Source organism: Cricetulus griseus, chromosome 3 (genome assembly GCF_003668045.3).
Source record: "Cricetulus griseus strain 17A/GY chromosome 3, alternate assembly CriGri-PICRH-1.0, whole genome shotgun sequence".
Classification (NCBI taxonomy): domain Eukaryota; kingdom Metazoa; phylum Chordata; class Mammalia; order Rodentia; family Cricetidae; genus Cricetulus; species Cricetulus griseus.
The window spans coordinates 101,427,280-101,439,170 of NC_048596.1; the positions used below are offsets into that span (position 1 = coordinate 101,427,280).

Consider the following 11,891-nt stretch of genomic DNA (forward strand, 5'->3'; position numbering starts at 1 on the left):
ACAACACTGGCTAGAAGGTGCCTGAGTCTCTGGCTCTGACAGACATGTCAGGTCCCAAGACCAGAGTGCTCCCAAGTCTTACAATGTCCATGCAGCGATGGGATGGAATCCAGGACTGCTGTTTTTGGGGGGACATGTACCCCCTTTTCCTCAGGAGCCAGATGCCTCTTGATGTCCTCATCTTGTCTCCATTTTCCCCACCTAGGTCATTCCAGACTGGAAGGAGCAGGAATGGAACCCTGAGAAGCCTGATGCCTATGCTGGCATCTTCCATTTCCAATTCTGGCGCTTCGGGGAGTGGGTGGATGTGGTCATCGATGACCGGCTGCCCACAGTCAACAACCAGCTCATTTACTGCCACTCCAACTCCAGAAATGAGTTCTGGTGTGCCCTGGTGGAGAAGGCCTATGCCAAGTAGGTGTGGCCAGGCGGGGTGGCCAGGTGGGTTGACCAGGTGGAGCTGTCTGGGTGGGATCAGCAGGTGGGTTGACCAGGTGGAGCTGTCTGGGTGGGATCAGCAGGTGGGTTGACCAGGTGGAGCTATCTGGGTGGGATCACCAGGTGGGATGATCAGACTAAGTTGCCAGGCCGTAGGCTCTTAGGAAAGGCTCCTGTCACAGAGAGGTGAGGAGCTGGTATCCACAGCTTGTTCAGAGCCTACGTCCTTGAGCCTACCTGCTAGGTCTGTTATGAGTGGAGTGGAGACTTGAACTTTGAGGGGAAAAACTGGGAGAAGATGGGGCCCAGTCAGGTATCCTGCAGCATTTGGGGCAAGGCTGATACTCACGTTTATGGCAGTAGATCTTACCCTCAACTGCACACTGCCAAACTCCTCTGGAGACCCTTCCTGGGATGCGGCACCTGAGATCTGGTCTGGAAGTTGGACCATGGGCCAGATTCCTGTCTTCCTCTTGGACCTGGCCCAGAATGAGCACCAGCAAAGCTGTGCTGAAGAGTGGGACATTTGGGGGCAGGAATTGCCAGCTGGTTTCAGCCAGTACGGAAGGAGCCTCTTCCTAGACCTTTGGAGGATGTCTGTGAAGGGGTGGGAAGTGGCAGAGAGACTTTGAGTTCAAGAGCCTGCATGGAAGAGAGGAAGAAAAGGAAAAACAAATCCAGAAACACCTGAGAATTTAACCCTAAGAAAGGAGAGCCAGTCTGTTGGTGGCCAGTGTATTTCCACTGCCATTGGAGGGACTTCAGTAGAAGGTTTCATACGAGCTAGGCAAGTGCTCCACCACGGAGCTACAGTTTTAGCTTTTGTTTTTGTTTTTTTAAATAAGGTTTTATTGTTTATACACACACACACACACACACACACACACACACACACACACACAGTTCTTCTCCCTAAGCCACAAATTCATTGTCCAATAACTACTGCCCACAGTGCTATCACCATTGCCTACATCCAAAATCTTTTCACACACACACCCCCCCTGCCCCGCTTCAGCAGAAATTCTTCCCCATTAATCAATAACTCCCCTTTCCTGTTACCGTAGCCTGAAGTCCTGCTCTTCTTACCTATGAATCTACCTATCCTGGGTGCCTCATATATGGGGACTCCTACTATATTTGTTCCTCTGGGTCTGGCTTCTTTTACTCAGCATGGTATTTTCAAGGTCTGGCTGTGTCAAGGCTGAGAACTATTCCACTGGCGCTCTCTGTCACACTGCATTTGTTTGCAGATTGACAGTTGGGCAGCGTCCACCTCTCGGCTGCTGTGAATAGTGCCACTGTCATCATGGGTATTCAGGTGTCTAAGTCTCTGATTTTACCCTTTCCCAGTGTTTCCTAGCAGTGGAACTTCTGGGTCGTGTTCAAGATGTAACTTTTTAAGGAACTCTCCATATTGCTGCACTATTTCATACTTGCTTTTTTGTTTATTTACTTTTAATTTTTATCCCCCCACCCCCCTCTCTCTGTGTGTGTATTGTACTTAGGCACATACTTGTACACTCATGTGTGAGTATGTGTGTATGTATGTGTATGTGCCTGTGGAGTCCTAAGGTCAGTGTTGGAAATACCTGGCTTGCTCTTTCACTTCGCTCACTAAGGCAGGGTCTCTCAAACCCAGAGCTCACTGATATGGCTATTCTTGCTAGCCATATTGCTCTCGGGATCCTGTCTCTGCCTGCTAAGGCTAGGATCACAGGTGGGACCCCATATCCACTTGCATTTAAATGGTTTCTGGGGATTTGAACTCTAGCCCTCAGACTTTACAGACAATTGCTTTAACCACTGAACCACCTCCCCAGTTCTTATTTACTTTTTAAGTTGTAAAACCAGCATGTGCCTTTTAGAGCAAAAGTATAGAAATCCAAAATGTATAGAAAAACATGAAGGTCACATGCCTTCCGGTTTTAGGCAGCACCACTGTTGGCATCTGTGCCTCCAGCTACCTCTTTTATCCCCCCTTCCTCTATCAAGGACAGTTCTTTCAGTATCATTTTTGTTGTTGTGAGACAGGCTCTCATGAAGGCTTTCCCCAAACTCCCTGTGTAGCAAAAGCTGGCCTTGAACTCCCAACTCCTATTGCTGAGGTTACAGGCCAGCTTCTTTTAACATGCGTCTTTGTTTGTAGGCACCCTTACATAGTGTGGCACTGCTGTGTGTTTTCAGTGTATACTCATGGTTCCTCTGCTAGGTATCTCTCTGCTACTCAAGTTCACATTCACTGTGCCACACATAGCAAATGCTTTAATATCTTTTTAAAGTTCCCTCAAGGAAACTGTTACAGAGCTCCCAATTCCACACACAGTTGATCTCTCCAGGGCAGAAGCTATTCTAAGGAGTTATTACTTACCCCTCAAAACAACTAGAATCCAGCTGTTCTGTTTTTTCAAACATAACAAACACTAGCATTTTTCCCTCCCCAAAGATTCTTTTCCAATACTTTCTGGAATGTTCTAGAGCATAGATACAGCATTTGTTTTTAAAAACCAGTTCCTTAGAGTTGTACATTTGTATCATTAGGAATTATATTATTTACACAGAATTGTTGGGAATTTGAGTTGGGAATTTGATGGTGGTGTTCAGTTGGACAGAGTGAGCCTTGGAGTTATTGGCTCCATTGTTGGCTGTGCTGTGGCTTGCTGTGAGAAGGTGGCATTTGCCTTGATTTCTGAGCTTCAGACAGCTCCTGTGTGAGGTAAAAGATTTAGATCTGCCTGGGAGCCTGAACTTGGAATTCCCTGCCTATTGTTCCCCAGGCTGGCAGGCTGTTACCAGGCCCTGGATGGAGGCAACACTGCCGACGCACTAGTAGATTTCACAGGTGGTGTTTCTGAACCCATCGACCTGACCGAAGGGAACTTTGCCAATGATGAAGCCAAGAGGAATCAACTCTTTGAACGGATGCTGAAGGTGCACAGCAGAGGCGGCCTCATCAGTGCCTCCATCAAGGTAGGAGTGCAGGGCAGACCCAAGCCTGGGATGGGAGGGAGTGGGGCTGAGTCTGGCCCGGGCCAGATCATCACACTGACCCTTGGGCCCATGGGGGACATAGTAGCTGGAGAGCACAGATCCCTGTCCTCGGTGCCAAGCAGCAATGCAAATCCAGCCTTAACCCCCTGCAGTATGCAATGCCCCAGCACCATACAGACCCCCTTCAGACTCCTTTGGACACTTGTATCCTTGTCTTTGTGGCACATTGTCAAGGCATATGGTGTCAAAAGTTTAGGGGCAGCTGGAAGAGGGCAGGGAATCAGTTCCTAGGGCAGGTAGCCCGAAGCTGGTCTTCAAGAGTGCCCTCTGGGCAGTCACTTCTGGGAGATAGGTGGGTTCAGGTGGAGGCAAGGTTTGAAAGGCAGCTGCCTGGGGCTGGAGAGATAGCTCAGAGGTTAAGATCACTGACTGCTCTTCCAGAGGTCTTGAGTTCAATTCCCAGCAACCACATGGTGGCTCACAACCATCCGTTATGAGATCTGGTGCCCTCTTCTGGCCTGCAGGCATACATGCAGACAGAACACTGTATACATAATAAATAAACCTTAAAAAAAAAAAAAGCAGCTGTCTGTGTGCCTGGTCATCTGGCTCTCTAGAAACGGGGAGCCCTGATTTGCGGTATCTACTGAGTTCCGTGGAGTAAATACTGCCATCAGTTTCCTATTGCCCATGATCTCACAAACAGCTCTTAAAATTCCTGAGCATTCCCACCAGGCATGGTGCCACACATCTGTAATCTCAGTACTTGGGACTTTCGAGGCATACACAGCAGGGTTGCCCCAAGTTCAAATCCAGCCTGGTCTACAAAGAGAATTCTAGGCCACTTGGGCCTTTGCATTGAGACTTGAAAAATTGTAAATAGCTTTTCTAGCACCTTCAGCATCCGTTCAAAGAGTTGATTCCTCTTGGCTTCATCATTGGCAAAGTTCCCTTCGGTCAGGTCGATGGGTTCAGAAACACCACCTGTGAAATCTACTAGTGCGTCGGCAGTGTTGCCTCCATCCAGGGCCTGGTAACAGCCTGCCAGCCTGGGGAACAATAGGCAGGGAATTCCAAGTTCAGGCTCCCAGGCAGATCTAAATCTTTTACCTCACACAGGAGCTGTCTGAAGCTCAGAAATCAAGGCAAATGCCACCTTCTCACAGCAAGCAATTGGCTTCCCTGGGGCAAGTTGGCACCAGAATTCTCTGGGATGGCATCTGCAGGTGGTTGGTCCTCTGGGGTTCTGACCAAAGTTCTTTCTGTACGACTGCAATTACCATCCCTGCCTGAAGGGGGCGATGTGGTCCTTGGTCTAGCGCCAGTGCCTTAGTTTGGATTCCAGTGTGACCCTCCTGCCTGAGCACCTTTGTTCTCTTGCAGGCTGTGACAGCAGCTGACATGGAGGCCCGTCTGGCATGTGGCCTGGTGAAGGGCCATGCGTATGCTGTCACTGATGTGCGCAAGGTGCGCCTGGGCCACGGCTTGCTGGCCTTCTTCAAGTCAGAGAAGCTGGACATGATCCGCCTACGGAACCCCTGGGGCGAGCGGGAGTGGAACGGCCCCTGGAGCGACACGTGAGGCCCTGGGTTGGGGTGGGTCCAGGCACAGACTGGGTCTTGCAGGGTCTGGGGGAGATAGATGGCCTGAGGAAAAGACAGAACACTTACTTTCCAGTGTATGTGTGGTGTCTGGGGGTGGGGTCGTCAAGGACAGTGGCCTGGAGAAGGGTGAACTGACCTTGACCTGTGGGGAGGGAGGCCACTAGCTCTCTGAATGGCGCTGATGCCCTCATCCCAGTTTTACGCCCTGACTTGCCAACCCTGGCACAAAGACAGATACAATCTTCAGTGGGAGGGAATGGAGGCTTCTTGGAGCTGGGTTGGACATGACCCCCCAGTTTCTCTACCACACTACTTGGCCCAGAGCTGTCTCTTGGGGAGGTGGTCCTAGCAGGCCCTTCTTATGCTGTTTCCTCCATGATACTCACATCCCAGCTCACAGGAGTGGAAGAAAGTGAGCAAGAGTGAGCGGGAGAAGATGGGCGTGACTGTGCAAGATGATGGCGAGTTTTGGTGAGTGCCCTCTTATCCTGAATTTGGGCTGAGGCAGAACTTCCTGGGGCCTAGCAGGGAGCATGTGACAGAGAGCCAGGAGCCAGGGCTCCATAGTCATCAACAGTTTGCTATGCAGCCTTGGAAAGATCACACTACCTCTCCGACCTGTTTCCTCCTCTCTAAGATGAGTTGTGCTATGATGGATCCTTTTGCCCCGTGTCCTCTCTGTACACCTGAGGGACACTGGGACTGTTCTGACTCCCAGGCTAGTCCCAGCAAGCAGAACACAGGGCCAGCAGACAGTCATCCATCTCTTTCATCCAACCTTCTGAACCTATTCCCAGTTTCCACCCTGTGTCCACCCCAGGTCCATTCCCCTAATTCAATCATCTGTATCTATTCCCTACATCTTTCCCTTGCATCCATTCCTCTGTACCTGTGGTCGGTCCTTCCCTGTATCTGTCTCGAACTCCCTGCATCCATTTGCTGAACCCATGACCCTCTGAATCCATCACTCTGTGCCCATTCCTCACATCCAGTCTCTCCATCCATCCTATTGTGTGCACCCCCTGCACCTACTCATCCACCTGCATCCATTCATTCTTCTGTATACATCCTGTTCCTGTTCATTCATAAATTCAGTCATTCCCTATATCCAGCCCCCTACACCTCTCATTCCCCTGTATCCATCCCCTCCTCCCCTCCGTCCCATACCTGTTCATTCTCCTATGTGCATCCCTTCCTTTGTACACATTCCCCTATGTGCATCCCTTGAATCCATTCATTTTCTTAAAGCCCCCCCCCAATCCATTCCACCACCTTTCTGTCTGGACTCTGTCCCAGTGCAGTGCTGTTCTTCACAGCACACTTGATAGGAGACTCAGCCACCTATGGGAGAGAAAGGCACAAGATACCTGGTGTGAGGTAGATGCCATGCAGATCCCAGGCCAGCCAGGATCAGATGACAGTGATACTAGTATCTTAATGAAGCCCCCTTCTTCGGATGTAGGGGAGGCTAGCCAGGCCCTCCAGTCTGCACTACTATCTGATTTAGGAGTCAGTTGAGTTAAAACAATAACATCATTCCTCCATGGAAATGGCTGCTTAAAGGCCCTTCTGATGCATATTCATACCGTGCACTTCCCCTGGCCCTGCACACAGTGGGGCTGATGAGAAGGCACTTTCTGTCAGTCCTGAGAACCTCACTTCAGTCCCTGGGACCCACATGGTGGAAGGAGAGAACCAGTCCCATAGGCTGTCCTCTGACTTCCATGTGCACGCCATACCTTGCAGTACAATCTCAAAATGGGCACACTGGTCATTGACACTGTGGACAGCTGTCACAGCCAGCATGCCAGCTGCTCTTTGTGTTGGAACAGTGCTACACGATCTCATTTGCTCAATCCCCTGCCAGCCCTGGGAGACAGGCAGCTGCTAGTAGGTTCATCCCCATTTGACAAATGAGGAAATTGAGGCCCAAGAGAGATTTGGGGTCTTGGTGGCGGTGTATCCAGCTTGCTTCTGTGGAGCTGTGGTTAAGGGTATTATGGGGTTCACCCAGCTCAGTGCCTTCCTACACTCAGGATGACCTTCGAGGACGTGTGCCGGTACTTTACCGACATCATTAAGTGCCGTCTGATTAACACGTCCTATCTGAGCTTCCATAAGACGTGGGAGGAGGTCCAGCTGCGTGGTGCCTGGACGAGACATGGGAACCCAAAGCAGGACCGAAGTGGAGGTTGTGTCAACTACAAGGACACTTTCTTCCAGAACCCACAGGTGGGCATTTGCAAGGACCCCACCCTGCTGCACCCTGTAGCAGCTGTGAGACCTCACCACTGTCCTGCCAGGGGCCTTTGCATCATTTAGGAATGTCCTTGACTATCTTTGAGCTTCATTATGACTATCTGTGCAGTGAGAGGGCCTGGTGGACACTGTCTGGGTTCATGATGTCCCAGTCTTTTTTTTTTTTTAGATTAATTTATTTATTATGTATACAGTGTCTATCTGCATGTATGCCTGCATTCCAGAAGAGGGCACCAGATCTCATTACAAGTGGTTGTGAGCCATCATGTGATTGCTGGGAATTGAACTCAGGATCTCTGGAAGAACAGGCAATGCTCTTAACTGCTGAGCCATTTCTCCAGCCCAGGGTTAGGGTTAGGGTTCAGGGTTAGGGATTAGGGCATATGCACTGCACATGGTCACAATGAGAAAACTGGCTCTCAGGGACTTAGAAGTGTTTGTCCAGAGTCTCAGGTACAGTTAGAGGCCAAAGTAGTGGTCAGGTCCCTTGTTTTCACAGTAGCACAGTTTGACTCTTCCCAGGAAATGTGGCCAGACTGTGCCTTCCCCACCCCCAGAATTCTCCCCAGCAGCTTCCTCAGTCGTAGGCCATGTGCTTAGTCCTTAGACCCAATGTGTCCTTACTGAGCACCAACTGTGTACCAGGCCCTGAGGTGAGCACTTACCATCTCATTGAGCTCTCCCAGTCTTCAGGCAGGGTGGCCACTGTATGCATTAATAGGCTCATCTCCCAGAGAAGGGACTGACTCAGAGCTGATGGGGGGGAGGGGGACGTGGCCCAAGCTTATGCTGCCAACATGGCTGAGGCTTAGCCCTGGAGTCCAGGTTTTTGGGGGCACAGGAGGCTGACCGGTCTTACCATGGCTCTCTTTTTATGGCCACGCCATAGTACATATTTGAAGTCAAGAAGCCAGAAGATGAAATACTGATCTGCATTCAGCAGCGGCCCAAGCGTTCAACTCGAGTAGAAGGCAAAGGCGAGAACTTGGCTATCGGCTTCGACATCTATAAGGTGAAACTTGTAGGCCAACGCCACTTGTGGTGAGGGATACTAGCTGTTGGCTCTGTGAGGTCCTGTATGCCTGATGGCCCCCTTCTCCCTCCCCCTCCCTCAGGGTGGGGCCTCTCATCTCCTGTAGCCTCTTGTGTTGGAAGCTTTGCAACCTCTTGGTCTGCCAAGTCGGTGACCTTGTCTAGAGACGGTAGACTCACCCATGGCCATTTCCCTTGGCTTGTTGTCCTCCACATGTGACATTTAGTGTGGGAAAATAGTTAGCATGACAGGTCTCCATATACATGTCAGAACCCACATGGATGTAGATACATGGTTCCCAGCACTTAATGGTTATGGCAATATTTGGCAACTATTTGTTCACTCCCCTGTGTGGGCTTATTCACAGTGTATTGACATTCTGTGTCACTTTGTGCCATGTCATAGCTTGCACTGATTTGACTGTAGCATACAGTGTTTTTTCAGGATGTCCTGGCAGATGGTGGTGTCATTTCATGAATTTGGGCTGGGAATAAGGCGTATCATGATAAGTAGACCTCCCAAACTATGAAGATAAGTTCTGAGACTCCCAGTGGTTGTCCCAAACTGCAGGAAGCACCATACCGTAGCCATAAGGAAGACAGCAGTTAATGCACAGGTCCAGTACACAGTGTAGCAGCACTGGCCAAACAAATGAATACAGCGAAGTGGTGCAGGATTTCAGCACATCTGGAACTGAAAATACTTAAATTATTTCTGGATTTTCCTTCTGCTATTTTCAGAGCATGGTTGACTGTCGGTAACCAAAATCATAGAAAGTGGAACTATGGCTAAGCAGGGGTGGGGGTCGGGGACTCCTGCATCCAATGCCTTTGTGATAAAACTCCAGGGTCAGGCTGGGTATGATGGCAAATGCCTGTAATCCCAGCACTTAGGAGGCTGGGGCAGAAGAATCAGAAGCCCTGGGACAATCTCAATTACAAAGAGAGTTCAAGCATGGGCTATAAGAGACTTTGTCTCAAAAATGTAACGAAACAAAATAAGAGAAGGGCCACCAAGATGGTTCATCAGGTAAAGGCACCTGAAGCTGGAGCCTAATGACATGAGCTTGATCCCTGGATGTAAAGGTGGAAGAATAGAACTCCACAAAGTTGCCCTCTGACCAATTCATGTGTGTTATAGCATGCATGCCCCCCATACAAAAAATAAAGTTAAATTAAAAAGAATGTTCAGGGTCATTGGGATTACCACCCCCACTTTTAAATAATTTTTCTTGAGGTAAAAGTCACAGTCAGTCAAATTGAGCAGTCTAAAGCATATGCCCTAATGGCATCACTAGATTATCATCACTGTGAAAAGAAGGTCCATTCCAGTAGATCATGGACACCCAATCCAATAGACCTTTGGGGGGGTGGTCTCTGCAAACACCATGACCAACAGAGTGTTGATCCATGTCAAGCAAGAAGGAATTCCAGTTCAGCACAACTTAGTAGCTGGTGCTGGTTCAAACTTCAAGAGTCTTGACACCAGGTGGTTTATTTCAGTCATATTAAGAACAGCACAATTTGGAAAAAAGTTTCCTGGTGCACAATAAAGCTTAAGACATGACTACATGTGACATCTTCCATAAAGAAAGGTTCTATAGATTGGCTACATCTTAAGGGTCGTGGGGAGGACCTGTTGTGGTCTCAGTCAATAGACAGTGCAAAGGTCACCAGGCTATTAACTACCTCCACTCCCAGCCTTTCTGAGTGGAAGACAGGCTATACATTTCTCTCTTTGAAGAGACAATACTGCATGTTTGACATTCCTGGTTTCCCTAATGCTTACCTGTGAGCGCAAGGACTCTGTGCTCCTACACCCTTCTCCTCTGCCCTAGCCAAACACTAACCTGATTTTGTCTTTATAGATTTGCTAGGTTTGGACATTCTGTATCCATATATCCTACTGATCCTTTCATGGTGGCCAGTGGGAAATGGCTACATATGGCCCATCTCTTCTTATCTCCACACAGGTGGAAGAGAACCGCCAGTACCGAATGCATAGCCTGCAGCATAAGGCCGCCAGCTCCATCTACATCAACTCTCGTAGTGTTTTCTTGCGGACAGAGCAGGCTGAGGGCCGCTATGTCATCATCCCTACCACCTTTGAACCAGGCCACACTGGCGAGTTCCTGCTCCGAGTCTTCACAGATGTACCCTCTAACTGCCGGTGTGTGGGGGCTGGGGCTGGTGACAGTATAGTCCATGCTGGGCCTAGTGGAATCCACAGCCCTAGCCTGTCTGTGTCTGCTCAAGGCATAGTGCTTAGATACCAATATCCTCAGAGATGGGCGTCCCTTGCCTCTCTCCTCCCCTGCTTGTCTGCTCAGCTTCTCTCAGTCCTGACTAGGAACAGTGACTCAGTTTATAAAATGGCTTTCACTTATTTTATTATCTTCCCACACCCTGAATAGGAGGTCTACCCCACTCCATTTTGTAGATGAAAATAGGGACCAACTCTAAAAAGAGGGTCCAACCCCATGCTGTCTGTGATAGTATGGGCTGAGCCACCCACCCACCTGGATTTTAGGGTGGGTCTTGTCGCCACTGTCACCTGCCCCATGGAGACTGACTTTGGGGGGCAGTGGGCTACTAAAACCATTTTGAGGATGAGAAATAATATCTATAATTCCCAGCAGAGGATGTGGCATGCAGGAAATGCCAAGTTCACTGTGGTCACTCCAAGAGGATAAGACCCTGGAACAGAGAGACTGGAAGCCTGTGGCGGTGGATGGTTGGGTTTGCCATGAGGTTTGGCTTTGGATGGCATGAATGTTTACAGTAAATACTGCTCCTGACTTTGAACTTCACATCTTTCCCCACCTGTCTGTCCCCCTATCCTGCCCTGTATCAGGGAGCTACGCCTGGATGAGCCCCCTCACACCTGTTGGACCTCCCTGTGTGGCTACCCCCAACAAGTGACCCAGATTCATGTCCTGCAGGCTGCTGGCCTCAAGCGCTTCCCAGCAGGTGAGCTCACCCAGAGATTACCTCAGGATCTGTCTCCTTCAAAACAGACCCCAGCACCTACAGAACTTACTCTGCAGGCCCAGCCATCCAGGGGGTGATGTGAGCTTCTAGGAGACCCCATCTAGTGGGGACATCAGGTAGACACTGGGGGTTCAAAAAGGCTTTCTGGGGAGAAGGCCTTTCTCTAGCCAAGGTGTTGAGATGTAAAACCTGTGTACAAGGACTGCAGGCCAGAGGCCGCCAGCACTCCTTCCTCTGCCTGGCCTTAGAAGGTAGAGGACTCTGGTCTGGAAGGTGCATCAGGCTCCTGTCTCCCCCTTTGTGACTAAGACCAGGTTGGCACGTTCCCTCCCAGACACCTGTCCTATTAGGCTCTGCACCAGCCCCATCCTTACCCCAGCCCCAACCCATCCTTTCTCCAGGGGCAAACTCATATGTGATCATCAAGTGTGAGGGCGAAAAGGTTCGCTCAGCTGTGCAGAAAGGGACCTCGACACCAGAGTACAATGTGAAAGGCATTTTCTATCGCAAGAAGCTGACTCAGCCCATCACCGTGCAGGTAAGGCGCTCACAAGCCCATGCTGTCCCCTCCCATGCCCC

General features: G+C 49.9%; 1 protein-coding gene across 3 annotated transcripts in view; it reads left to right on the top strand.

Annotated features, from left to right (window-relative positions):
* Capn5 (calpain 5) overlaps window positions 1-11,891 on the top strand; it is a 55,540-nt gene that overhangs the window by 40,254 nt on the left and 3,395 nt on the right. For all 3 annotated transcript variants that reach the window (XM_027407708.1, XM_027407707.2, XM_027407709.1), the window contains exons 4-12: window positions 206-414; window positions 3,213-3,405; window positions 4,810-5,003; window positions 5,424-5,501; window positions 7,067-7,262; window positions 8,179-8,301; window positions 10,295-10,491; window positions 11,176-11,291; window positions 11,714-11,850. In XM_027407708.1, the coding sequence (XP_027263509.1) occupies window positions 206-414; window positions 3,213-3,405; window positions 4,810-5,003; window positions 5,424-5,501; window positions 7,067-7,262; window positions 8,179-8,301; window positions 10,295-10,491; window positions 11,176-11,291; window positions 11,714-11,850 (1,443 nt within the window). The remainder of the gene's footprint in view (window positions 1-205; window positions 415-3,212; window positions 3,406-4,809; window positions 5,004-5,423; window positions 5,502-7,066; window positions 7,263-8,178; window positions 8,302-10,294; window positions 10,492-11,175; window positions 11,292-11,713; window positions 11,851-11,891) is intronic.